Source organism: Cebus imitator, unplaced genomic scaffold (genome assembly GCF_001604975.1).
Source record: "Cebus imitator isolate Cc_AM_T3 unplaced genomic scaffold, Cebus_imitator-1.0 Scaffold18, whole genome shotgun sequence".
NCBI classification, from domain to species: Eukaryota; Metazoa; Chordata; class Mammalia; order Primates; family Cebidae; genus Cebus; species Cebus imitator.
Genome location: NW_016107333.1, coordinates 10205289 through 10233243, shown reverse-complemented (window position 1 = coordinate 10233243; position 27955 = coordinate 10205289). Strand labels below are relative to the sequence as shown.

Sequence of the window (27955 nt, the reverse complement as noted above, 5' to 3'; positions counted from 1 at the left end):
CCGGAGGCGGAGGTTGCAGTGAGCCAAGGTTATGCCACTGCACTCCAGCCTGTGTGACAGACCAAGATTCTGCCTCAAAAAAAAATAATAATAATAATATTTCTCACTAAGGGTCAATGTGAGAATTCAGCCAGGCTGGCTATTTGTTAGCATGATGCTTTGCACACTGTAAGCACCCAATAAATTGTAGTGCTTTTCCATGCATGATTTTATACTTTTTCCTACATATATATTTTGCTAAGGCATAGTATTGGATGCTTTTAAACTTCACTCAAACATCATACTATGTGTATCCTTCAGCTTTATTATTTTTCACATTCAACATTATGTTTATGAGATTCATTGTATTGAAATCTGTAACTGTAACTATTCTTTTTCATCACTGCATAGTATTCCATTGTATGAACATAGAAGATTTATTTATTTTTCATTCCTGGAGTGCAGTGGTGCAATCTCGGCCCACAGCAATCTCCACCTCTCAGGTTCAAGCGATTCTCCTGCCTCAGCCTCCCAAGTAGCTGGGACTGCAGGCGTGCACCACCATGCCCAGCTAATTTTTGTGTTTTTAGTAGAAACAAGGTTTCACTATGTTGGCCAGTATGGTCTTGATCTCTTGACCTCATGATCCTCCCACCTGGGCCTCCCAAAGGCATGAGCCACTGCACCTGGCAAGGGGCTTTTTTTTTTTCTTTTTTTGCTATAAATAATGCACTATAAACATTGCATGTGTGTCTTTGAGCACATATATAAGAGTTTCTCTTTCCATCTTTCCACTCTGCCATCTTCTGGGTCTCAGCTTGCCCTGGGGTAGCTTCCCTTTGGGTCCCGATATGGCCGCTGCAGTTTCAGGCATCAAACATGGACATGACAAGGTCCAGGCGAAGCAAGAAGTTTGTTTCTTCCTCATTGTGTCCCTTTCATCAGCAAGGAAACTCTTCCAGAGCCCTCCAGCTAATGTCCTTCATTTCTCTCTGGCCAGAATCAGGTTACATGGCACCTTAAACTAATCAGCAGCTTGAGTTAATCAGGGTTTGCATAAAGTACAACATGGCCACACCAAGAAGAAAAGCTGGAGCTGGATTTACACCCCACCTGCTCTAGTAGGGCAGTCAAGGGTGTACACTCAGCTTTTCCAGTCTTACAGAACAGTCCAGAGTGAGTGCGACCATTCCAAATCCAGTCTACTTCAGGGTTTGCCCAACTCTGTGAATGGGGATAGATACCTTTTCATAGAGTTGTCTGGAAAGAAACTTTGGAAGGCCAAAGTGAGCAGATCACCTGAAGTCGGGAATTCAAGACCTGCCTGGCCAGCATGGTGAAACCCCATCTTTACTAAAAATACAAAAAATTAGCCAGGTATGGTGGCAGGTGCCTATAATCCCAGATACTCAGGAGGCTGAAGCAGGAGAATTGCTTGGAACTGGGAGGCAGAGGTTGCAATGAGCCCAGATCGCACCTCTGCACTCCAGCCTGGGCGACAGAGTGAGACTCTGTCTAAAAAACAAACAACAACAAAAAACAACAGCTTGGGCCAGGCACAGTGGCTCTTGTCTGTGATTCACTTTGGGAGGCCAAGACCAGTGGATCTCTTGAGCCCAGGAGTTCAAGATCAGCCTAGGCAGCATGGTGAAACCCCATCTCTACAAAAATTACAAGATTTACCCAGGTGTGGTGGACATACCTGTAGTCCCAGCTACTTGGGAGGCTGAGGCGAAAGGATTCCCTGAGCCCATGAGGTCAAGGCTGCAGGGAGCTGTGATCGCACCACTGCACCCCAGCTGGGTGGCAGAGGAACACCCTGTTTCAAAAAAAAAAAAAAAAAAGAAGGGAAAAGTTTAGAAATAGGTTTTATTTTTATGAAGGAGGAAATTGTTCTACCAGAAATTTTCCTTTGCCTCTTGCTACCCCCAAAAAAATGGCTTCTGGCCGGGCGCGGTGGCTTAAGCCTGTAATCCCAGCACTTTGGGAGGCCGAGGCGGGTGGATCACGAGGTCAAGAGATCGAGACCATCCTGGTCAACATGGTGAAACCCCGTCTCTACTAAAAATACAAAAAACATTAGCTGGGCATGGTGGTGCATGCCTGTAATCCCAGCTACTCAGGAGGCTGAGGCAGGAGAATTGCCTGAACCCAGGAGGCGGAGGTTGCAGTGAGCCGAGATCGCGCCATTGCACTCCAGCCTGGGTAACATGAGTAAAACTCCATCTCAAAAAAAAAAAAAAAAATGGCTTCTATGAATGAGAGAGAAGTGGGTGAAGAATGTCAGATGGGCAACCTCGGTATTTGCCACAAAACACCTTCCATCCTCCTCCCGGTCCCACTGTGCTCCCTGGAGGTACTCACCATTAACAATTGGGGATATATCCTTCTGGATATTTTTCATTCCACTTACATATACGGTGTAGAAAACATTTGGCCACTTTTCTTTCTTCCACACTATCAGAATTGCAATCTTTCTCTGTTGTTCTCCTCTTACCTATGGAATCAACAATAAATCCTGATTGCTTTAAGCCAGAGATTAAAGGGGGACCTACAGTCTAGCTATGGCCAATGAACTATAATGAAAAGTTAGCTGGAGGTTTCTAGGAAAAGCTGCTTTACTCTTGGAAAAGAGCTTAATAAATAAATAAAGAGCTGCATCGAAAGAGACCATTCCCTTTTCTTTGACTGATCCCTGGAGTGTATGAATGTAATACCTGGAACTGTAGCCACCATCTTGCAATTATGTTGGAATCTAGTCAGAAAGGCAGAAAGATGGGGAGTACCTGAACCCTTGCTGATTAAATCAAGCCTCTGAACACCAACCTTGATGCTTCCCCATTTCTAGACTTACTGTTATGCAAATTACCTTAAGGGATTTCTGGGCCAGGTGCAGTGGCTCACGCCTGCAATCCCAGCACATTGGGAGGCTGAGGCAGGTGGATCACCTGAGATCAGGAGTTCCAGACAAGCCTGATCAACATAGAGAAACCTGGTCTCTAAAAATACAAAAATTAGTCGGGCATGGTGGCGCATGCCTGTAATCCCAGCTACTTGGGAGGCTGAGGCAGGAGAATCGCTTGAACCCGGGAGGTGGAGGTTGCAGTGAGCTCAGATCGCGTCATTGTACTCCAGCCTGGGCAACAAGAGCGAAACTCTGTCTCAAAAAAAAAAAAAATTCGTGAAGATTTCTGTGCCAAAGTCTAAATCATCCATCTAATACACTTGTATAGGTTTGTTTCCGTTTTTCACATAAGTGGAATTACAGCCATACACATTAAGACTGAATTCTATTGCAAATCCAAATCAGCAGTGATAGAAACAGAAGGGCATTTCTCTCTCATATAAGTGAAGTCCAGAAGCAGGCAGTCCAAGGCTGGCATGGCATTCCACAAGGAACTGTGGCTGCTTCTATCTTGTGGTTCCGTCATCTTCAATACAATATGCTGCTCAAGCAGCAGCCATCATATTCACATTCCAGCCAGCAGGGAGCGGTAAGGAGTCAAAAAAAAAAAAAGGCACAGCCTTTCTGAAGACGCACACCTCTGCTTACATCTCATTGGCCAGAACATAGTCACGTGACCTCACTTAATTTCACGCGAGTTTAGGAAATGTTTTCGTGGGGGGGTTTTCTGTTTGTTTGTTTTGTTTTTTTGAGATACAGTTTCACTGTCACCCAGACTGGAGTCCAGCGGCACAATCTTTGCTCACTGCAACCTCCACCTCTCAGGTTCAAGTGATTCTCCTGCCTCAGCCTCCTGAGTGGTTGGAATTACAGGCACGCACCACCACGCCCGGCTAATAGTATTTTTAGTAGAGACGAGATTTCACCCCGTCTGTCTGGTCTCAAACTCATGGCCTCAATGATCCACCTGCCTCAGCTTCCCAAAGTGCTGGGATTATAGGTGTGAGCCACTGCGCTCAGCCAGGAAATGTATTGTATTCTAAATAGCTACATACCAGCTCAAAATCAGGGATTCTGTGTTTAAGGAAGGAGAGAATAGACGTCGAGGGACAAGGCAGAAAAAAAAAAAAAAGGAAAGACCTTGAGAGACAACCAGCAATCTCTGCTACCATACCGCACATATTGGTTAATAGGCTTTTTTCACTCAGTGTATACTGGCTTTCCATCCTTGCCCTATTATCACGCATTTCCCTTGTTAATTTGGGGCTTATATTGTTCTTATTTTTCTATCTTCTTCAGATAGAAACTTCAATCATTTATTTGAGGTCTTTCTTCTTTTCCAATTAAATGTTGAAAGCTATAAATTGCCTTCCAAGTGCTGTTCTAGATGCATCCCACAAATTTTGGTATGTTGTGTTTTTTATTATTATTCAGTTCAAAATATTTTCTAACCTACCCTGTGATTTTTTTTCTTTATTCCCATAGGTTATTCAGAAGTATGTTAATTTCAAAATATTTGGGGGTTTTCTATATTTTTTGTTTCTTTCCACAGCAAATTTAAGACCTGTTTAATAATTCAACATATGGTCCATCTCGATGCATGTTTCATGTATACCTGAAAATACTATGTATTCTGCCATTGTTGGGCATAATGTTCTATATACCAATTAGGCCAAAGAGATTGACAATGCTGTCCAAGTCTTTTATATACTTAGTGATTTTATGCCTACTTGTTTTATCAATTACTGAGAAAGGAGTGTTGTATGTGTCTGTTTCTCCTTCCAGTCTGTCAGTTTTTCTTTTACCTTTCTCCTTTTCATAGCTGTAATACTTTTCTGCAGTATGGATGTACTATATTTCACCCATTTAAGGACATTTAGGTTAGTGCAAATGTTTTGCTTTTCATAACAGTGTGACAGTGAGTATTTTTATATGTACAGAAATTACCAAATTCAAATTTACTAGTCAAAGGGCACATACATTTTACATTTTGACAGACACTGACAAATTGCCCTCCAGAGGGCCTATTTTGTTTATATTCAGATGAATCGTGCCGAATTTCCTACTTTGTGGCCCACCTCAGGTATTACCAATCTCTTCTCATTTGACCCTCTGTTGGGGACAGAATGAGAGAATGTAGGAAGGAAGGTGTTTCATTGCTTATTTTGCATTTCCCAAATTACAACAAAGTTGAGCCATATTCTGCTCAATGACTGTGCCCTTTAACTGCCCAAAACCACAGTGAAGCTTTGAAATTACAGCTGCAATTAAGGGCTGCATTAAATCCTTAGCCTAGACTATCTCATTCTTTCTTCTCTGCCTGCGATACAGGAGTGTGTTTTATTCCAGTTACCAGAGCCTTGGAATCCAGTTACAGATACTCTTGGTATTAACCCAGAGTCCTGATTCCAGAACAGGAAATCTGGACTCAGCCAGGTCTGACTTTGAATCCCTCTGGCTCGGCCATTTGCCAGCTGTGTAACCTTGGGCAAGTAACTTGGCCTCTCTGAACCTTTGGACAGTCAGTTTTACAAAGGAGGATGACAAGCACTTTGCATAGGTGTTATATAAATTAGAAATTAGGTGTGTAAAGCACCTCTCACAACACCTAGCACCTAGCAGGCACTAATGATAAGTAAATTTTTAGTAGCCATTCATTAAGTACTTGACATGTGCACAGCGCTGAATTAAGCACTTTTTCCAGGTTATTTCTTTTTTTTTTTTTTTTTTTTGAGGCAGAGTTTCGCTCTTGTTACCCAGGCTGGAGTGCAATGGCACGATCTCGGCTCACCGCAACCTCCGCCTCCTGGGTTCAGGCAATTCTCCTGCCTCAGCCTCCTGAGTAGCTGGGACTACAGGCACGCGCCACCATGCCCAGCTAATGTTTTATAGTTGTAGTAGAGACGGGGTTTCACCATGTTGACCAGGATGGTCTCGATCTCTTGACCTCGTGATCCACCCGCCTTGGCCTCCCAAAGTGCTGGGATTACAGGCTTGAGCCACCGCGCCCGGCCAGGTTATTTCATTAATCCTCACAACAGTAAGAGATGACACTATGGCCGGGAGCAGTAGCTCACGCCTGTCATCCCAGCACTTTGGGATGGCCAAGGCGGGTGGATGACCTGAGATCAGGAGTTGGAGACCAACCTGGACAACATGGGGAAACCCCATATCTACTAAAAATACAAAAAAAAAAAAATTAGCCAGGCATTGTGGCAGTCGCCTGTAATCCCAGCTACTCAGGAGGCTGAGGCAAGAGAATTGCTTAAACCCAGGAGTCGGAAGTTGTAGTGAGCCGAGATTGCGCCATTGCACTCCAGCCTGGGCAACAGAGCAGGACTCCATCTCAAAAAAAAAAAAAAAAAAAAGAGAGAGAGAGACAGAGAAATAACACTATTCTACAGGTAAAGATAACTGAGACTCTGAGATGTTAAGTAGCTTGTCCAAAGTCACAGCATTAGTAAAGAACAGAGCTAAGGATTAAATCAGAAATGTCCGACTCCTAACTAAGCCTCCTTCCCAGGGTAGCTGGCTCATTTCACAGATCAGAAAACTGAGGCCCAGGCAGATGAAATGACACATGGAATGACGCGGTGAGTGAGCAGTAGCCATTTGAAGAAATAGTCCCCTTCTTTCTGGGTCTGGGTGACCAGCTGCGGATGAGACTCGAGAGAGTGGAGGCAGGGACAGCCACCCAGCAGAGGAGGCAAGAGCATGGAAAATGTCTCTTTCAGCCAATTTTCCTGAGGAACCCTGGCCGAGGCTCAGGGCTGGGAATGGAAAGTGTGCAGGGAGGAGGCGCAGCTGCGTCCATCCGGAGAAACTGTCTGCAATGTCCTGCCTGGAGAGGCCAGCGGGAGGGAGCTGCTGGGACTGCGGTGGGTGAAGGAGCAGGAGGGGCAGATCCGGGAGGATGAGGATCTGACATCTGTCCAGGGCCAGGTCTCCTGGGAGAGGAGCGACAGGCATTCCCCAAGCTCCCTGCTTCCTCCTTGAGCTCCTCGGCTCTGCCAGCTCCTGCTGTGCCCTGCCCATGTTTCTGGGCATCAGCCACTCCTGGAATGGAGATGCTGGCAGACTCAACTCTCTGGGGATGTGCACAGCTGACTCAGGGAGGGCGTGGTGGCCAGGAAGAAGGACTGATCCTATTCTCAGAGATCTTGACCAGGGCAGGACTTGAGAGTCATAGGCCACACCAAATGCATCCTGATTTCTATGACATCAGTGTGGTCCCTCTGCCTGGTAAATCTCCCCTTGCTACTCACAGTGCCCACAATTCCACCATTATGGATACGACCAAGGCTTTTGTTCAATATGCAAAGGTATGGCCATACTAATTGTCAAAATATTTAAATGCATTCCTACTAGTTGGGAATAACCCCAGCCCTGAGTGTCCTCCAAGTACCAGGCATAACAGATCCTCCAGGCCTTCCTCTAGCACCCTCTTAACAGGCATTAAAGGGGTAGTACCCCTGCCATGGCAGGGCCACCCAGGGCTGTGTGGATCATCAGTAAGTGACGGTCGCAACCATTATTAATACTTTTCATAGCACTCCTGGAAACAACCCTTTGGATCACAACTTTGTCTCCTGTTTAAAAGCAAACAGAAGAAATTTAGAAGTGAAGAGGCCCTGTGCAATCTCTTCATCTTTCAGATGAGGAAACTGAGGCCCAGGGAGAAGCAGAGACTTGCCCAAGGTCACACAGCCTGGCCGTGTAAAACAAGGCATTAGAAAGCAGGTCCCTGACTCCTGACACTTCCTTTAGATGTCAATGTATCTGCCCCTCCAACACACACACATATGAACTTGAGCAGGTGATGGAAGGAAGTGATGGGGACGAACCTGTCTCAAGGAAGAACTGAGAGCCAATCATTTGGCTCTTGTACCTGGTCACCATAGTCATGGCAACCATTTCCTTGGTCACTATCTCCACAGAAATTGTTGCCATGGTAACCACCATCCCAGGGCACCAACTTTCTGACACCCAGGAGCCTTAAGAGAAACCCAGAAGCAAGTCTGTTCCATAGCACTGACCCGGATCAGAGCTCTGAGTAGGAAAGAGACTTACCCAACATCACACAGCAAGCTGACAGTGAAGCCAAGCTTCCTGAGTTCCCTACCCAAGGCTCTCAAAGCAGCCGCACTCTCTCTACGGCTGACACCGCCCCCTCCCCCACCCATCCATTTTTCTGCCGGCTTTGGTGCTTCCCACATTCCTGCAGCCCTCAGTCAGGATCTCCTTCCCACGGCATCTCACCCTTGGCTGCCTGTCAGCCAGCCCATCCTCCTGGGAACAGGCTGACATGAGCTCTGTGTAGGACTCATCACAGGAGTTTGCGGCATTGGCAGAGGTTCCCTGAAGACCAAAAAGCCTTCCACATCCTTTGCCCTCCAAAGGAAATAATCTCCAATGGTGGAATTTCAGACTCTATGCTCAGAACTGAGTAGCTCTTTTTGGGTGGTCGGGCCCACCCACTGTGTAAGGCAGAAGTTGCTGCCCCACTCTGAGTCTAGAACCACTCTGAGTCTGATCCTCTGTTTTGTTTTTATCAAGTCCCTTTTCCTCTCTGGGAGTCAGTATCCCCACCAAAGACAAGGGGATCAGGATACTGTTCCACAGTCACCACCACCACCTTCATAGGACTGCTGGCGACCGGATGCAATCTAGTGTTTCAATATTACCAAATAAGGAATAGCCATGGTTTAAAGAACTGGCCTACCTTCCAGTTACCTCCTTTTAGAAAAGTGGAATCTCAGGATTGGAAGGATGTCCCAAGCACAGGGAAGATCTTGAACAAACCAGAAAGGCTGGAAAGAATCTAGGGAGCATGTGAGTACTTACTGTGTTGAAGTATCAGGATAAAGAGAAAGGCCGGGCGCGGTGGCTCACGCCTGTAATCCCAGCACTTTGGGAGGCTGATGCCGGTGGATCACAAGGTCAAGAGATCCAGACCATCCTGGCCAACATGATGAAACCCCATCTCTACTAAAAATACAAAAAATAGCGGGATGTGGTGGCGCATGCCCATAGTCCCAGCTACTGGGGAGGCTGAGGCAGGAGAATCACTCAAACCTGGAAGGCGGAGGTTGCAGTGAGCCAAGATCACATCACTGCACTCCAGCCTGGGCAACAGAGCAAGACTCCATCTCAAAATAATCATAATAATAATAATAATAATAATTACAAATTATTGCATCAGATCTAAATCTTAACCTCCAAACTCAAGTGTGCAAGAAATATTCATTTTTTATTTTCTCAAAAAGCAAATTCTACTCTTATCCTCTACCCTCATCCTTCTGGGCTGCAGGGAAGTTCAGTCTCCATCCCTACTAAGGCCACTCCCTGACAAGAAACCAGGAGGGAAGACAGGGACTCTCGCTGGCACTGGACCACGTGAAGCCTCTGACTATGGTGCCCAAGCCCTCAATAGCCCCTAAAGTTCTGCATCCCCTGCAAGCCAAGCCAAGTGAGGGGCCTGGGAGTCCTGCTGGAGGCTGGCATCATCAGGCCTGAACTCAGCCTCCCCAAGCACACCACCTGGCCATCCCCATGGTCTAGCCACTTTTTGGGGTAGGAGAGCTCCCCAGTCCTGGATTCCACCAACCTTCATGACCTCTGACACCACCTTTCTGTCCTCCTCTTCCTCCCCTCAATAGCAATGAGCACCAAGTGTCTGCAAACTCCAAGTCTCCAAGGGCCAAGCAGGTACCAACAAAAACAAGAATGAAACTTGGTGACCTGAGAGCACAGGCTTTGCCTAAAAAGATCAGCATAGGTCGTCGGCAAAGCCTGAGTCCTGTCCTCTCCCTCTCCTCCCGGGGGCAGCATGAGCTTCACCACTTGCTCCACCTTCTCCATCAACTACCGGTCCGTGGGCTCCATCCTGGTGCCCAGCTATGGCGCCCGGCTGGTCAGCAGCACAGCCAGCGCCTATGCAGGTGCTGGAGGCTCTGGTTCCCGCATCTCCGTGACGCGCCCCGCCAGCTTCTGGAGCAGCATGGGGGTCGGGGACCTGGCCGCGGGGATGGCCGGGGGTCTGGCAGGAATTGGAGGCATCCAGAACAAGAAGGAGAGCATGCAAAGCCTGAACGACCACCAGGCCTCCTACCTGGACAGAGTCAGGAGCCTGGAGACCGATAACCGGAAGCTGGAGAGCAAAATCCGGGAGCACCTGGAGAAGAAGGGACCCCAGGTCAGAGACTGGGGCCATTACTTCAAGACCATCGAGGACCTGAGGGCTCAGATCTTCGCAAATACTGTGGACAGTGCCTGCATCGTTCTGCAGATTGACAATGCCCGTCTTGCTGCTGATGACTTTAGAGTCAAGTAGGAGACAGAGCTGGCCATGCGCCAGTCTGTGGAGAGCGACATCCATGGGCTCTGCAAGGTCATCAATGACACCAATGTCACTCGGCTGCAGCTGGAGACAGAGATCGAGGCTCTCAAACAGGAGCTGCTCTTCTTGAAAAAGAACCATGAAGAGGAAGTAAACGGCCTACAAGCCCAGATTGCCAGCCCCGGGTTGACCGTGGAGGTAGATGCCCCCAAATCTCAGGACCTCGCCAAGATCATGGCAGAAAGCCGGGCTCAATATGACGAGCTGGCTCGGAAGAACCGAGAGGAGCTGGACAAGTACTGGACTCAGCTGATCGAGGAGAGCACCACAGTGGTCACCACACGGTCCACTGAGGTTGAAACTGCTGAGATGACACTCACGTACAGTCCAGTCCTTGGAGATCGACCTGGACTCCACAAGAAATATGAAGATCAGCTTAGAGAACAGCCTGAGGGAGGTGGAGGCCCACTACACCCTGCAGATGGAGCAGCTCAATGGGATCCTGCTGCACCTGGAGTCAGAGCTGGCACAGACCCTGGCAGAGGGACAGCGCCAGGCCCAGGAGTACGAGGCTCTGCTGAACATCAAGGTCAAGCTGGAAGCTGAGATAGCCACCTACCGCCGCCTGCTGGAAGATGGCGAGGACTTCAGTCTTAGTGATGCCCTGGACAGCAGCAACTCCATGCAAACCATCCAAAAGACCACCACCCGCCGGATAGTGGATGGCAAAGTGGTGTCTGAGACCAACGACACCAAAGTTCTGAGACATTAGGCCAGCAGAAGCAGGGGACCCTTTGGGGAGCAGGAGGCCAATAAAAAGTTCAGAGGTCATTCAATGTTAAAAAAAAAAAAAAAAAAATCAGCATAGGCCTGGTGCAGTAGCTCACGTCTATAATCACAGGACTTTGGGGCAGAAAGATGGCTTGATGCCAGGAGTTCAAGACCAGCCTGGGCAACATAGTTAGACACCATCTCTAACCCAAAAAAAAGTTTTTGTCTTTTTTTTTAATAAAAAAAGATCAGCACAACTTAGCTTACCAAATCTTTCAGGTAGTGTACCTAATGGTTAGGGAACTGCATTCTAGAGCTATGCTGCCCAGGTTCAAATTCTGGTGACAGTCTTTGCTTTTGTGAGTCCTTAGGCAAGTCACTTAACTTCTCTGTACCTGTCTCCTAAACTATGAAAAAGAATACTACTTGTGGCCAGACACAAGTAACGGATCATGTGAGGTCAGGGGTTCGAGACCAGCCTGGCCAACATGGTGAAACCCCATCTCTACTAAAAATACAAAAATTAGCTGGGCATGGTGGTACATGCCTGTAATTGCAGCTACTCGGGAGACTGAGGCAAGAGAATCGCTTGAACCCAGGAGGCGAAGGTTGCAGTGAGCCGAGATCATGCCACTGCACTCCCGCCTGGGTGACAGCGTGAGACTCTGTCTCAAAAAAAAAGAAAAAAACTGTACCGGTAGGAACGACAGCTTCACATGAGACAGCACTTAGGACAGTGCCTGGCATTAGTAGTTACTCCGTAAATATTAGCACCCATCACAGGAAAATACAGGGCCAACACTGCCAGACCTACTAAATGTTCAAAAGAAGGCAAAGAGTCACATTTGTATTCTAAAGCTGCTCCATGTTTTAACCTTGGCAACTAAGTAAAGCCAGATTTTTGTTTTTGTTTTGTTTTGTTTTTTAGAGACGATATCCCGTTCCGTCGCATAGGCTGGAATTCAGTGGCACAATCATAGTTCACCACAGTCGGCCGGGCGCGGTGGCTCACGCCTGTAATCCCAGCACTTTGGGAGGCCGAGGCGGGTGGATCACGAGGTCAAGAGATCGAGACCATCCTGGTCAACATGGTGAAACTCCGTCTCTACTAAAAATACAAAAAAAATTAGCTGGGCATGGTGGTGCGTGCCTGTAATCCCAGCTACTCAGGAGGCTGAGGCAGGAGAATTGCCTGAACCCGGGAGGCGGAGGTTGCGGTGAGCCGAGATCGCGCCATTGCACTCCAGCCTGGGTAACAAGAGCGAAACTCCGTCTCAAAAAAAAAAAACAAAAAGACAAAAAAAAAAAAACATAGTTCACCACAGTCTCAAACCCCCAGGCTCAAGTGATACTCCTGCCTCAGTCTCCTGAGTAGCTGAAGCTACAGGTACATGCCACCAAGCCTGCTATTTTTTTTAATGTTTTGTAGAGAAACGAGGTCTTGCTACATTGCCCAGGCTGGTCTGAAACTCCTGAGCTCAAGCAGTCCTCTTGCCTCGGCCTCCCAAGTAGCTGGAACTACAGGCAAACACCACTGTGCCCAACTAAAGCCAGTTTTTTGTTTTTGTTGTTGTTCTGTTTTGTTTTTGAGACGGAGTCTCACTCTGTCTCCCAGGCTGGAGTGCAGTGGTGCAAGCCTGGCTCACTGCAACCTCCGACTCCTGAGTTCAAGCGATTCTCCTGCCTCAACCTCCCAAGTAGCTAGGATTACAGGCCCATGCCACCACGCCCAGCTAATTTTTGTATTTTTAGTAGAGATGGAGTTTCACCATGTTGGCCAGGTTGGTCTCGATCTTCTGACTTCGTGATCTGCCTGCCTCGGCTTCCCAAAGTGCTGGGATTACAGGCATGAGCCACCATGCCCGGCCTAAAGCCAGTTTTTAAACTTTGGCAAAGTCCTACGAAACACATCAGTGAGCAGGACTGGGCCTATAAAACCGACGATTTACGACATCTGCTCCATGATGTTTAAGCTTATAGAAAATGGAGTCCATTGGCCGGGCACGGTGGCTCACACCTGTAATCCTATCACTTTGGGAGGCCGAGGTGGGTGGATCACCTGAGGTCAGGAGTTCAAGACCAGCCTGGCCATCATGGTGAAACCCCATCTTAAAAAAAAAAAGAAAAGAAAAGAAAATGGAGTCCAGAAAGGAAAGAGTCTGGGAAGCAGATTTTGCTTTGGGCCCTAGAACCAAACCTCCCCTAGGCAAGGGAGCACAGAAAGGGGAGGGGCAAATAGAGAAAGATGAAAGTATTCATCATACAGCAAATCACCCTGGTACATAAATGCTACGTGTTGTGAGGGTTTGTTTGTCTTTTAAGTAACTCAGATAAAGATAGAAAAGTGGTCAGGGGCTGGGTGTGGTGGCTCACACCTGTAATCCCAGCACGTTGGGAGGCTAAAGAGGGAGGATTGCTGGAGCCCAGAAGTTTGAGACCAGGCTGGGCAACACGGGGAGACCCCGTCTCTATTAAAAATTAAAAAATTAGCTGAGTGCGATGGCGGGCACCTGTAATCTCAGCTACTCGGGAGGCTGAGGCAGGAGAATCACTTGAACCTGGGAGGTGGAGGTTGCAGTGAGCAAGATTGTGCCACTGCATTCCAGCCTGGATAGAAGGTGAGGTTGAAGTGAGGACCCAAGAGAAGGAGCTACCTTAATTAAAAAAAAAAAAAGCAGGGAGAGAGACCAGGCAGGGGACGCCCATACAAACGGACTGAGGCAGAAAAGAGCTTGGATGGAAAGAGGAGATGTGCAATGAATGGGTGGGACAACTAGGCCATGGTGAGGAGCATGAAGTTATCTTGAGGGCAGGGGCACGGGGGAGTCATTGAAGGGTTTCAAGCAAAGAGATGCGATGTGCAGGGGACTCTAGGAGACAAATTAGGAAGCTGCTGAAGAGTCCAGGAGAGATGGGCTTGCTTGGGTTGGCCAGCAGCCTTAGACATGAACAGACCCAGATTTCTGTGGCTGGAACTGGCCTCAAAGTCAAAGACTGCATTTGAGCCTCAGAGCAGGCCTGCTGCCTCCCCGTAAACCAGGTGGTGGCCTTCCATCCCAGTGTCCTGGCCCCTCCAGAATGCAGCTGTCTGTTAACTGGTTTAGGCTGCCCTCTGCTGGCAAAAGCGGTCACTTGAGCAAGGGGAGCTACAACCTCCCAAAGAAACAACTCCAGTCCAGTGCGGTGGCTCACGCCTGTAATCCCAGCACTTTGGGAAGCTGAGGTGGGTGGATCACCTGAGGTCAGGAGTTTGAGACCAGCCTGGCCAACATGATGAAACCCCATCTCCACTAAAAACACACACACATTAGCCAGGTGTGGTGGCGCATGCCTATAATCCCAGCTACTTGAGAGGCTGAGGCAGGAGAATCACTTGATCCCAGGAGGCGGAGGTTGCAGTGAGCCGAGATCACTCCACTGCACTCCAGCCTGGGTGACACAGCGAGACACCGTCTTAAAACACAAGAAGAAGAAGAAAAGAAGCAACTCCAGGTGGAGACAGGGACAGGTGCCTCGGCCCCACCCACCTTCCCCATCTCAGGTAATTGCACGTCCGTCATGCAGTAGTCAGCTCAGAAACCCAGGACACAGTTTCACACATCCTCCTCTCTCACATCCTATCAGGGAGTCCTTTTCATCCTATTTCCTAAACACAATCCTAAATTGGAAATATCCCAGATCCATCCTAACCCTGTCCACCTCTCCTTGTCTCCACTGGCCCCCACCCCCAGCCAAAGCCACCGACATCACTTCTTTAGCCTATTTATTCACGTTTACTCTTGCCCTGGCCAACGTGTTTCCCACTCGGCAGCCAAAGTCCTCATGGGGTCCTCTGATTCCAAGATCCTTTCTCCTCAGTGTTTGAATCGGATGGGGAAATCCCTGATCAATACACAGCCCCACGCACCAGGGCAGCCTGTGCATGTAGAAAACTGTCCTGAAGATACAAGACAACAAAGGTGCTCACAGCAGAGCCCCACAAACAAGGCACCTGGCCACCCCCCTACTGGGAATGTTTCCCCCATCTCTACCCGTGTCCCAGCCCCATGCCATCCATCCCACTGGCTCTGCTCCTTCCACATCCAGCCCTCCATTTCTTTTTATTTTTTTTCCATTTATTTATTTATTTTGAGACAGGGTGTCGCCCTGTCACCCAGACTGGGAGTGCAGTGGTACAATCACAGCTCACTGCAGCCTCAACCTCCTGAGCTCATTGATCCTCCCACCTCAGCCTCCTGAGTGGCTGGGACTACAGACGTGTGCCACCACACTGGGTTAATTTTTGGTTTGGGGGTTTTTTGGCTTTTGGGTGTTTGGTAGAGACGGTCTGTGTTGCCCAGGCTGGTGAAGTCCTGGTCTCAACTGATCCTTTCTCCTCAGCTTCCCAGAGTGCTGAGATTACAGGTACGAGACACTGCACCTAGCCCTCATGCCCTTATATTTCTATCTGCTGCTTCTCTCCCTCCCACAAATTCCTATTCACTTCTAATGCAAAGCAGGTTTGCCATTTCAGCCCTGCCAGCCAGGGTGCTTAGGGCCCACATTTCCCTCAAGCAGGTTGCCACGGTGTCTTCCTGTACTGTACACGTATGTACAGTCCCCTCCCTAGGAAAAATACCAGTATCAGGACAATAGCATTTTCATCCAGATACATTGTGAGGCCAGCATCATTCTATGACCCTGACGTTCATCACATGACATTTGACATCTTTTTCTTTCCTTTTTTTTTGAGACAGAGTTTCCCTCTTGTTGCCCAGGCTGGAGTGCAATGGCATGATCTCAGCTCACTACAACCTTCGCCTCCTGGATTCAAGTGATTCTCCTGCCTCAGCCTCCCAAGTAGCTGGGATTACAGGTGCCCGCCACCACGCCCAGCTCATCTTTTGTATTTTTAGTAGAGATAGTGTTTCACCAGGTTAGCCAGGCTGGTCTCAAACTCCTGACCTCAGGTGATCCATCCCCCTCGGTCTCCCAGAGGGCTGAGATTACAGGCATGAGCCACCACACCCGGCCTGACATTCAACATCTTTTGGCTTGGGCTGAGATTCTGGAAATCCTCACTTACCTCAGAGTCAGCCTGTTGAACAGAGCCTCACCACCCACCCCAGAGGCCTTTGAGAGTAGAGCTGGACACGCTTCGAGACTCCCCTGACTAACTTGAGCCAAGGAAGCTCACAGATCTGGGAGCTTCTAAGTTCCTGCTGCAAATCTTAACATGTTAACTCAGTTCCTGAGGGCTGTTCTTTGTAGCAAGCCTGGTTTTCTGTGAAAAAGAATGAAGACTAAGCAGATAAAAGCAGAGAGGAGATGCAGAGAGAGGACCCTGGCAGCATGGACATCCTGGCTTCTGGGGGTTAGTGATGCCCAATTCCATCCCTGCCTGTCCTCACAGGGGTGTGGTTTGGTTATTCACCTCTTCCTTGGAGTTCAAGAGGCCGGTACATTCCAGCCTTTGCCTAAAGTGCTTCAAACTGTGCTTCCAGCCCTTACAAACTAAAGAACCCTGATTCTCTCAGAGGTGCTCTCTCTGGCACTTCCCATTCCCTTGGCAAATCCAGCCTCCATTCCCAACTCAGCAAAGAACAAAGGGAATTCTGATGACAATTTTCTCTTAAAGTCTTCAATATTTTCCCTTTTGTTTTCTATTTCGAAAGTTAGGAGCAGAGTGATGAGTTCATTACACTCATTCCTTCCTCGTGGCCCGTCATCACTATTTTCCACAAGGCCCCTGTATAATTTTACTTCTGTACCTATTTTTTGCTTGTTTGTTTTAATCCCAGTTGCCGCTCTCATTCCCATCCCTCTACAGACAACCATTCCAATGTGCTTGACGTGCCTTCTTTAATGTGTAAATGACCTTGTTAGATTTGCTATGTGGCCGGTCGCAGTGGCTCAAGCCTGTAATCCCAGCACTTTGGGAGGCTGAGGCGGGTGGATCACGAGGTCAAGAGATCGAGACCACCCTGGTCAACATGGTGAAACCCCGTCTCTACTAAAAATACAAAAAATTAGCTGGGCATGGTGGCGCGTGCCTGTAGTCCCAGCTACTCAGGAGGCTGAGGCAGGAGAATTGCCTGAACCCAGGAGGCGGAGGTTGCGGTGAGCCGAGATCGCGCCATTGCACTCCAGCCTGGGTAACAAGAGCGAAACTCCGTCTCAAAAAAAAAAAAAAAAAAAAAAAAAAGATTTGCTATGTGGCCTTCTGACATATACCTCTGTCAGAGGTGCTTGAACCAGAGCAACTAACTCCATCTTGAATAGGGTCTGGGTAAAGTAAGGCTGAGATCTACTGGGCTGCATTCCCAGGCGGTTGGGCATTCTTAGTCACAGCATGAGATAGGAGATCAGCACAAGACTCAGGTCACGAAGACCTTGCTGATAAAACAGGATGCAGTAAAGAAGCCAGCCAAAACCCACCAAAACCAAGATAGAGACAAAACTGACCACTGGTTGTCCTCGCTGCTCATTATATGCTAATTATAATATATTAGCATGTTAAAAGACACTCTCACCATTTATATGCCATCATAGTTTATAAATGCCATGGCAACGTCCAGAAGTTACCCTTATGGTCTAAAAAGAGGAGGAACCCTCAGCTCCAGGAATTGCCCACCTCTTTCCTAGAACACTCATGGATAATCCACCTCTGGTTTAACATATAGTCCAGAAATGACTATAAGTATACTCAGTCGAGCAGCCCATGCCACTGTTCTGCCTATGGAGTAACCATTCTTTCATTCCTTTGCTTTTTTTTTTTTTTTTTTTTTTTTTTTTTCTGAATACAGAGTCTTACTCTGTTACCCAGGCTGGAGTGCAATGGCGCAATCTCAGCTCACTGCAAACTCTGCCTCCCGGGTTCAACCAATTCTCGTGCCTTAGACTCCTGAGTAGCTGGGATTACAAGCATGAGCCACCCCACCTAGCTAATTTTTATTAGAGATGGGGTTTTGCCATCTTGGCCAGGATGGTCTCAAACTCCTGACCTCGTGATCTGCCCACCTCAGCCTCCCAAAGTGCTGGGATTACAGGCATGAGCCACCACACCCAGCCACATATTAGCTATTTAAAAAATAAAACATAGAAAATAAAAATCTCCTTTATCCTTCAAGACTTGGTTCAAATGCCCAGTCCCCTGGGAGCCCTTCAATGGCCCAGACTGCTATTGCCTCCTAACTCCCATTCTCCTCCTCTTTCATTCTAAGAATACTCCTGCATTCTACAGCTTGGCATATTTTTTTAAAAAAAAGAATACTCCATTTTTAGGCAATTGCAAGATTTCCAATAACTAGCTTAATGCTGTCCCACTAGTAGAGTGTGCATAAACTCCCTTGTGGTTAAACATGATCAGGTAATTATGGTCTGGCCAATTAAATGTAAGTAGAAGCACTATACAGAACTCCTGGAGTGATTGTCAAGGGGAGGGGATGAAAACTCTTTTGCCCTTCCTTTAAGTTCATCTGTTTTAATTTTTTTTTTTTTTTTTTTTTGAGACAGAGTTTCTCTCTGTTACCCAGGCTAAAGTGCAGTGCCACGATCTTGGCTCACTTCAGCCTCCTCCTCCTGGGTTCAAGCAATTCCCGTGCCTCAGCCTCCTGAATACCTGGGACTATAGGTGAACACCACCATGCCCAGCTAATTTTTACGTTTTGGTAGAGATGGGGGTTTCACCATTTTGGCCAGGCTGGTCTTGAACTCCTGACCTCATGTGATCCTCCCTCTTTGGCCTCTTAAAGTGTTGGGATTATAGCCATGAGCCACCATGCCCAGCCTCTTTAAGTTCATCTGTTTTAAGTCACTGTTATTTGGGGGTTTTCTGTTGCATGCAATCAGCCAAACCTAATCATAACTGATATGTTGTTCTAGTTATCTATTGCTGGATAAACAGGAGCTCCCAAAGGAACTATTCTGTCATACTCATTGATTCTGGGGATCAGGAGTTTTGACAGGACTTTGTGGGCATGGCTTGACTCTGCTCTGTGCTCTCATGGGCTCCAACTGGGAAGACTTGATGGCTTAGTGTGACTCAAGCAGCTGGGGACTGTGATCATCTGGAGGGCTCTTCACTTACCTGTCTGGCACCTGGGATGAGATAACTAAAATACTGGGTTTAGTTGGCATTGCTGACATAAGCATCTACACATAGCTTCTCCATGTGACTTGCTCTTCCTTACAATATGGCAGTCTCAGGACAGTCAGACTTGTCAAAAGTGGCTCAGAGCTCCCTCTTCAAGTGTTCCAATGAACAAGATGGAAGTTGTTTGGCTTCTTCCTTATTTCCTTTTTCTCTGATTTCCTCTACAATATTTTACCTTAGTGTTTGGCTTCTTCTGACCTCGTCTCAGAAGTCATGCAGCATCAACCTTGCCTCCACCTGCCCTGAGCCAGTTCTCTACACACCCAGCATCAGCATCAAGCAAGATGCACCTGGCAAAGTTGGAGCAGGCGTGGGCAGAGTGATGGTGGCCAGGATCCGGCAGGGGCTACTGCTTCTGGCAGTGCTCCTACCAATGCAGATTTATACAGCCCAAACAACTGTTGTAACACTTTTAAGTAACTTCTCCCAGAATAACTTGGCTGCTCCCAAGTCTAGCTAATGCCACCAGTAAGGCATTGGCAGTATCCTGCAGTCAGCCAGTCTCCTCCCTCACTCCTCAGGGTCTCACTCTCTTCCATTTCTCTACTGTTAAAAGACTCAGACTGGGTGGGCACTGTGGCTCACGCCTGTAATCCCAGCACTCTGGGAGGCCAAGGCAGGTGAATAACCTGAGGTCAGAAGTTTGAGACCAGCCTGGCCAACAGCATGAAACCCCATCTCTACTAAAAATACAAAAAATTAGCCGGGCATGGTGGTGCATGCCTATAATCCCAGCTACTTGGGAGGCTGAGGCAGAAGAATCACTTGAACCCAGGAGGTGGAGGTTGCAGTGAGCCAAGATTGCACCATTGCACTCCAGCCTGGGAAACATGAGTGAAACACCCTCTCAAAAAATAAAATACGTTGGGCACGGTGGCTCACGCCTGTAATCCCAGCACTTTGGGAGGCCGAGATGGGTGGATCACGAGTTCAGGAGTTCAAGACCAGCCTAGCCAAGATGGTGAAACCCGGTCTCTACTAAAAATACGAAAAATAAATTAGCCGGGAATGGTGGCGTGGGCCTGTAATCCCAGATACTCGGAAGGCTAAGGCAGAGAATTGCCTGAACCCGGGAGGTGGAGGTTGCAGTGAGCTGAGATCGCGCCACTGCACTCCGGCCAGGGTAACAGAGCAAGACTCCAACTCAAAAATAAACAAATAAATAAAAATAAAATAAAAATTATTAAAATTAATTAATTAATAATAAAAGTGAAACACTCAGGCCAATACCGGGCACGGTGTCTTCCCAGCATCCCCGCCCCCCCCCACACACACACACACTGCACTAAAATGCAAGCTTCATGAATGCAAGGACGAACTTTTGCCTGTATTGTTCACCTGAGTGTCCTCAAAGCCTAGAACAGTTCTGGGCATACTGAGGGACACTCAATAAATATTTAAGGAGTGAATAAACAATTGGATACCCGATAAATGCATGTATGAATAAACACATTCTTAGTTATTCGGAATATGAAGATTTGCGGAGAGTGGACAGCCTGGGACTGAGGAGACGGGCTGGGACTAGGAATGGGCATTCGGGTGGCATGCCCACTGCAGAGGTCCAGAGCCACTGTCCGGACGCCTAACAAGTTGCTTAGCAACCCGCCGCCCAGCCCTCGGCCACCACTAGAGGGCGAGCGGGCGGGGAGACGTGCACGCGCGCGCGCGTACGTGCAAGCGTGTGTGCGCGCGTGCGTGGCGCGGGCTTGGGAGGGAGTACGTCACTTCCTGTTACCTTAGGGGAACGTGGCTTTCCCCGCAGAGCCGGTGTCTTCGTCTGCGTCCCCGCTGCCGCAACCGGAGCTGGAGTCGGATCCCGAACGCACCCTCGCCATGGACTCGGCCATCAGCGATCCGCATAATGGCAGCGCCGAGGCAGGCGGCCCCACCAACGGCACGACGCGGCCTCCTTCCACGCCCGAGGGCATCGCGCTGGCCTACGGAAGCCTCCTGCTCATGGCGCTGCTGCCCATCTTCTTCGGCGCCCTGCGCTCGGTACGCTGCGCCCGCGGCAAGGTAGGGTCACCGGGAAAACCGGGCACTTTCCACCGCCATACTGAACACGGCCGACATGGACCCTTCCTTGGCAGGACGGACACCTCCTCTCCCCGGACACTGACCCTTCCCAGCCCTGATCACCACCGTTCCCTCCATCCCGGGCACACATTATGGGGCTGGCGTTTCCTGCGCACCGACCCCCGACCAGGGTATGACACCTTCCCCAATAGGAACTTGCTTTTGCTCCCGACCCGGACCCTGACACTTCCCTCCCTGTGCATCATGCCGCGACTGGGAACGCTGTCAGCCCGTCCCCCACTTTTTCTCGGGCACTGACTGTTCTGAGCCCGTTGGGCCCAAGCAGACCAGCCCCATCTATACCTGATGGATAGTGGTCCCGACAGCTTCCTGAATGGTACAGTCTCATGTCATCACCGGTTAGGAACCCTGCCTCAGCCCAACCCAGGGCCCTTTCCATCATCCACACCCATTCCTAGACTCTGACTCCTGTCTCACTGGAATATATGGCACCTTATGTGCTCACCTGGAGCCCTCACCCTTGGCCCTTGCCCCTGCCTCAAAAACAATGGTCTCTCAGCCCCCAGGTTCTCACATCACTTTCTGGAACCATCCCAGTCGGCTAGCCCCTCAGAACCTGGCATCTTGGTGCCTCTACTTTCCAACCAGGCATGGACGTCTTACTTTGCTGGTCTCCTCTCTCTCACTACCATCCAACCTTGGACATGGCCTAGTCGAAACCCAGACCTTGTTCCTAACCTATAACCCTTTTCCCAGCCAGCCTTTGACCCTACCTCAAAGTGGCCTTTCTCCCCCACCCCCAAGACAACCCCCCTCACCACCACCAAACTGGGCCTGCCTACTGGGCCACTGTTGGCCCCTCTTGTGAGACTGGGCTAGACTCCATCCCTGGCCTTCCTCAGCAGCTGTCCCATTGGATACCTAGAAGGACTCCAGCACATTTCACCTTCTGCTTCCTCTTCCCCCTTTGCCAGCCCACTTCTTCCCTATATGAAGCCCTCTCCAGCCCGTTGTACCAATGGCTTCTTTTAATCTGCAGCTCCCCATGCTCCTCCCCTACCCAGACCTGAAGATAAACCTCAGTGGAAGCTGTCTTGCCCAAAGAGGGCAGGCCCACAGAGCAGCTGCCACTTTTGAAACTGCTCAAGCTGAGGTTCTCAAAATACTACCCAACTTGAGTAGTGGCTGAGGCCTGCCACCTTACTTCCCTAAGAGCAGAGAGCTCACTCCTGGCTCTGTATGCGATCAGATGCAAAGGAAAGTAGTAGTCAGGCAGGGCTTAGGCCGAGAGACTCAAACATGACTCCATGTTCCTTTTTATTTGGCTTTTTCTAAGCAGAGTTCAGGTGATCGTAACCTTCTCTCCTATGCCTGTCAGGTAGACACTTAGTGCAGAGAGAAGTTCTAAGATAAACCAGGACAGAGGAGGCAAAGGACAGCTGCCGTAAGGCTAGGCAGCTTGACCTGAGCTGCTCTCCAAACTCACTAATTCTCCCTGGCACCTTTCGTATGAGGATCACGAATCTCTGCAGAAAACACCTTCCAGACAACAGTATTTCCTGAACTTCCACCACTATCAAGGGTAAGGGAGGATTCCTGCAAAGATGAGTAGGTCAGAGCCCTGTCACCAAGGAGTTCAGGAGTTGGGTGAAAGAAGAATAACTAGATCTGGGATTATAATACAAGCAGTGCTGCAGGGTTGCGGGAGAAAGACTGAGCACATCTGGGACAGTGCAGGAAGGCTTTGTGCTAGGGGTAGGCCTGAGCCTTGATGTACAGGTAGAATTTCAACCAGGAGAAGGCATTCTAAGCAGAAGGAACCAGGTAAGCAGAGAGAGGTACAGAGGCAGGAGGCTACAGGGCAGTTCAGGAAATAGTGGCAGGTCTGGTGTGGCTGAAACAGAAGGTAAGAGAAAGCCTTAGCCTCTGAATACCTCTTCCAGGCATCTCCTGCAGGGCAGCAGGGTTTGGAGGACTGTATGAAATTATAAACAGGACCTGACCTTTAAGAGCCTGCCACCACCAATGACGCAGATGCTGTAAAACTTGCAAAAACCTTTAGGCCTTTGATGCTCACAGCAACTGAGGTGGCAGGCAGAGCCAGTTTCATTATCCTCATTGTACAGAAAAAGAAACAGAGTGAAAGAAATGACTTCTGAAGATCACTCTGCCATTTAGGGGCAGAACCAGGTATGCCTAGTTCTTTTCCAGGGCTCTCTCCTGATACAGGTACCTCTAAGACAAGCAGCATTGACCTAGGGGAAGGATGGGCCAATTGACTCCCTTTCTACCCTGAGTCATTTCCCTGATCATGTGGAGAGAGAAGAGTTAGTGTATGGACCCAGTTGTGATTTCCCACCAGTGTTGGACCCCAAAGCCAGTGGAAGAGAGGGAATGTGAGGACAGAATTCTCCCCAGGGGTCAAGGTGTCCATAACAGGCAGGGAAAATTGTGAAACTGTGAGAGAAGAAGGTGGAGTCTCCAGGAGTATGTTGTGAAGAAGTAGCGTTGGGAGGAGCAGCTACTCAGAGCAGCACCCACCCCTGTCAGAGGCCCACCTCCCAGACAGAAGCGAGTCTGGCCCAGGCAGTAGCTGCACATTGGATTGGTTTAAAGGGTCCATAGCCAGCAGGACTGAGTGCCCCCTCTGGGCCGAGCTCTGGGCTGGGTACCAGGAGTTCCAGGACAACGAAGGCCAAGCCCTGCCCTCACTGAGCTCAGTCACCAAGGAGAAATAGACATGTGACTAGCCAAAAAGATAGAGTTCTCATAGGCCTCCTGGAGGGGGCAGCAGTTGTCTTTGCGTGGATGGTGGGGGGAGTCCAACAGGCAGAACCACAAGATGTGAGAGGCAGTGAGGAGTGTGGTGTGAGCCAGGAGAGGGGCTTGGATATAGTGGCATGATGGTCAGGAACCTGCGGCCTCTCTGAGGAAGAGAATCCTGAAAGCAGTGCAGCAGTTAATCATTATTGTTACAAAAATACTACACACTTGTAAAAAAAAAAATTCAAACAGTGCAGAAGTATAAAGGAAAAGCCTCCTGGGCACTATCCCTTGGAAGTAACCCAATTAGCTGTTGGGTGTGTAACCTTTGAGAATTTTCTCTGTGTATATACAAACATTGTGTATGTGTCTGTGGATATAGACATATGTCAATTTATTTTTATAAAACTTGGATTATATAGTACATATTGTTCCTCAACTTGATATTTTTTTTTTCTTTAACAATTTGTTGGCCAGGTACAGTGGCTCATATCTGTAATCCCAGCACTTTGAGAGGTCAAGGTGGGCAGATCACTTGAGGTCAGGAGTTCAAAACCATCCTGGCCAACATGGTGAGACCCTGTCTATAGCAAAAATACAAAAATAAGCTTTGCATGGTGGGGCATGAGTGCAATCCCAGCTACTCAGGAGGCTGCGGCACGAGAATCACTTGAACCCCAGAGGCAGAGGTTGCAGTGAGCCGAGATTGCACCACTGCACTCCAGCCTGGGCGACAGAGTGAGACTCCATCTCAAAAATAATAATAATAATATGTTTTTGTTACCTATCATGTCAGTACATAGAGACCTAAAGTTAACCAGATGTGGTGGCATGCACCTGTAGTCCTAGCTACTCTGGAGGTTGAGGTGGGAGGATAACTTGAGCCAGGAGTTCAAGGCTGCAGTGAGCCCTGATTGTACCACTGGGTAACAGAGTGAGACCCTGTCTCAAAAAATACAGACGTATATATATATGTCTATATGTAGCTGTACCTCATCTTTTATGGTGGGGAGGATAGGTAGTATCATGCCCATGGTACAGAATTCAAAAGGTACAAAGGGGTGCACAATGATAGTCCCCCAGCCACCTCAAGCTGCCCCATTTCCATCCTCAGAGGCAGCCCCTATTTGTGTGTTTCTTAGAGAAAAAAATTTCTCATCCAGAGAGATTCTGTGTCTTTACAAATAAATAGGCATAATCTTTCCCTGGTTTTTGTTTTGTTTTGTTTTGTTTTTTGAGACCGAGTCTCACTCTGTTGCCTAGGCTGGAGTGCAATGGCACGATGTCAGCTTACTGTACCCTCCACCTCCCAGGTTCAATGGATTCTTCCACCTCTGCCCCCGAGTAGCTGGGATTACAGGCACCCGCCATCATGCCTGGCTAATATTTGCATTTTTGTAGAGATGGGGTTTCCCCATGTTGGCCAGTCTGGTCCTGAACTCCTGACCTCAGGTGATCCAACCGCCTGTCTTCCAAAGTGCTGGAATTACAGGCATGAGCCACTGCACCCGGCCCTATTTTTGTTACAGAACTATTGTATATTATTATACACTATATATATAACATTATATATAGTACACTCTTTTTTGCACCTTGCTTTTTTCACCTAATATTTGTTGCAGATTCAATCCTGTCAGTACATAGGGTGTGTTCTTTAACAGCTTTATGATACCCCACGTGTACGCCAGTTTGCTTAGATCACTAGTTCTCTAGTGTCTGGTCCCTGGGCCAGCAGCATCAGCATCACCCCAGAACTTGTTAGAAATGCACATTCTGAATCACAAGTTCAAGGTGGCCACAACAATGTATGTTTTAACAAGCCCATCTGGTGATTCCGATGCATGCTCAAATTTAGAACCACCAATTTAGAGACCTCCACTGGTCATTCAGGTTATTTCAGCCTTTTGCTATTACAAACCATGCTGAAATTAGTATCTTTATACATTTTTATTTCACACTTGTCTGTGTATTTGTAGGATTTATTTATTTTTTTTTTTTTTTTTTTTTTTAAGATAGAGTCTCCCTCTGTCACCCAGGCTGGAGTGTAGTGGCACCATCTCAGCTCACTGCAACCTCTGCCTCCTGGATTCAAGCAATTTACCCACCTTAGCCTCTTAAGTAGCTGGGATTACAGGCACACACCACCACACCCAGCAAATTTTTATATTTTTAGTACAGATGGGGTTTTGCCATGTTGCCCGGGCTGATCTCAAACTCTTGACCTCAGGTGATCTGCCCACCTCAGCCTTCCAAAGTGCTGGGATTACAGGCCTGAGCCACTGCTCCCAGCCCACACTTTTGATTCAGATAGATTTTACCATATGATCCACTATAGAGGTTATATCAGTTTACTTCCCACCAGCACTAACCTTGATTCTTGTTGAATTGCTGTGGAGTAGTCTGTTCTCCAGAGGTGGTGGTGGTGGTGGTGGTGGTGTTATTGTTTGTTTTTAGTTTTTGTTTGAGACAGTGTCTCACTCTCTTCTGCCGGGCTGGAGTGCAGTGGTGTGATACTGGCTCACTGCAACCTCCACCTTCTGGTTACAAACAGTTCTCATGCCTCAGCCTCCTGAGTAGCTGGAACTATGGGCACATGCCACCACGCCGAGCTAATTTTGGTATTTCTAGTAGAGATGCGGTTTCACCATGTTGGCCAGGCTGGTGTCAAACTCCTGACCTCAAGTGATCTACCCACCTCAGCCTCCCAAAGTGCTGGGATTATAGGCGTAATCCACTGCGCCCTGCCTCTCCAGAGGTTTTTAAGCAGGTATGTGATACAATCAGGTGTAGGCTTTAGAAAGAGGTCATGGCAGCATAGGTGATAGGCCAGAGGGAGAAGTGTAAGGTTGGTGCAGGGGTTGTGAAGACAGCAGTGAGGGCCAAAGGATTGGGGTGGGAGGTTGGGTCAGGAAAGGTAACCATGGAGAGCTGAGTGACTGAATGTGGTGGTAAGGAGTTAGAGACCCTGGGGTGTCCAGCTGGGGCAACAGTAACAGAATGGCCCATGAATTCCGGATCATTTCCAGGACATGGCCTGCAAGCAGTGCTCCAAGAACCTGAGCCGTGCCAATGGCTTCCAGCAGGCATCTGTCCTCCCTTACTGCTTTTGTTTCCGCTCTGCTAACAACATCCAGAATGTCATTGGAAGCCACATTTACTTCTGCTGTTTGTGTCAGGTTTTTTCCCCACTTTCTAATTGTGTCTTGTGTTGCAGGAGCTATTGCATTTACATACATGCATCTGGTTAAAAAATGCCAGTTGGTAGCTTTGCGCAGTGGCAGTATCGTAGCCAATGAGGTTTATCCAAGGCGCAATTACTGCTAATTGAAAACTTTTCCCAATACCCCGCCATGACGACTTGAAATATAGTCAGCACTGGCAATTTTTGACAGTCTCTATGGAGACTGAATTTAAAAAAAAATGCCAATTGGATTGTTAAAGAATCCTAAAAACTTTTTAAATATTTTTGTAACTACAAAGATTAGCTGTTCAGTTACCTTCAGGATTCTGTTCCTCAGAAAAGTTGCAGGCTTCCCAAGTATCTTCCTGTTATAACTTTCCTACAGAAATTTCCAGATAGGAAAGATAGAGGTCTTATAGGAAACAGCTGCCAAGAGTTTGGGGTCTGGAACAGGACTGCCTTGGTTTGAATCCTGGCTCTGCCACTCACCAGCTGTGTGACACTAAGCAAGTTACTTCACCTCTCTAGGCCTCCACTTCCTCATTTGTAAAAGAGCTATTAAAAGTACCTGCTTTGGCTGGGCACGGTGGCTCACACCTGTAATCCCAGCACTTTGGGAGGCCAGGGTGGGCAGATCACCTGAGGTCAGGAGTTCAAGACCAGCCTGGCTAACATGGTGAAACCCCGTTTCTACTAAAAATACAAAAAAATTAGCCAGGCATGGTGGCATGCGCATGTAATCCCAGCTACTGAGGAGGCTGAGGCAGGAGAATGGCTTGAACCTGGGAGGTGAGGTTACAGTGAGCCAAGATCGCGCAACGGCACTCCAACTTGGGCAACAAGAGC

At 48.3% G+C, this 27955-nt stretch overlaps 1 protein-coding gene, 1 non-coding gene and 1 pseudogene across 8 annotated transcripts in view; all 3 read left to right on the top strand.

Moving 5' to 3' along the window:
• The first annotated feature begins 9698 nt into the window (after positions 1–9698).
• On the top strand, positions 9699–11054 carry LOC108293561 (annotated as a pseudogene). The gene has a single exon (XR_001820736.2). The product of XR_001820736.2 is annotated as a keratin, type I cytoskeletal 18-like (transcript).
• Positions 11055–20812: 9758 nt separating this feature from the next.
• The window catches only part of HM13 (histocompatibility minor 13), a 54150-nt gene continuing 47007 nt past the window's right edge, over positions 20813–27955 (top strand). For 3 of the 6 annotated variants that reach the window (XR_001820729.2, XM_017515021.2, XM_017514988.2), the window contains exon 1: positions 20813–21144. Coding sequence is in view for 4 of the 6 variants with exons in the window: in XM_017515021.2 (XP_017370510.1) it covers positions 20962–21144 (183 nt within the window). In the remaining 2 variants the exon portion in view is untranslated. The remainder of the gene's footprint in view (positions 21145–27955) is intronic. The other 3 variants (XR_001820728.2, XM_017514997.2, XM_017514964.2) reach the window with 1 other exon arrangement.
• LOC119469331 lies at positions 27192–27332 on the top strand. Its single transcript, XR_005198125.1, has one exon. It is a non-coding gene; the product is annotated as a U4 spliceosomal RNA (small nuclear RNA).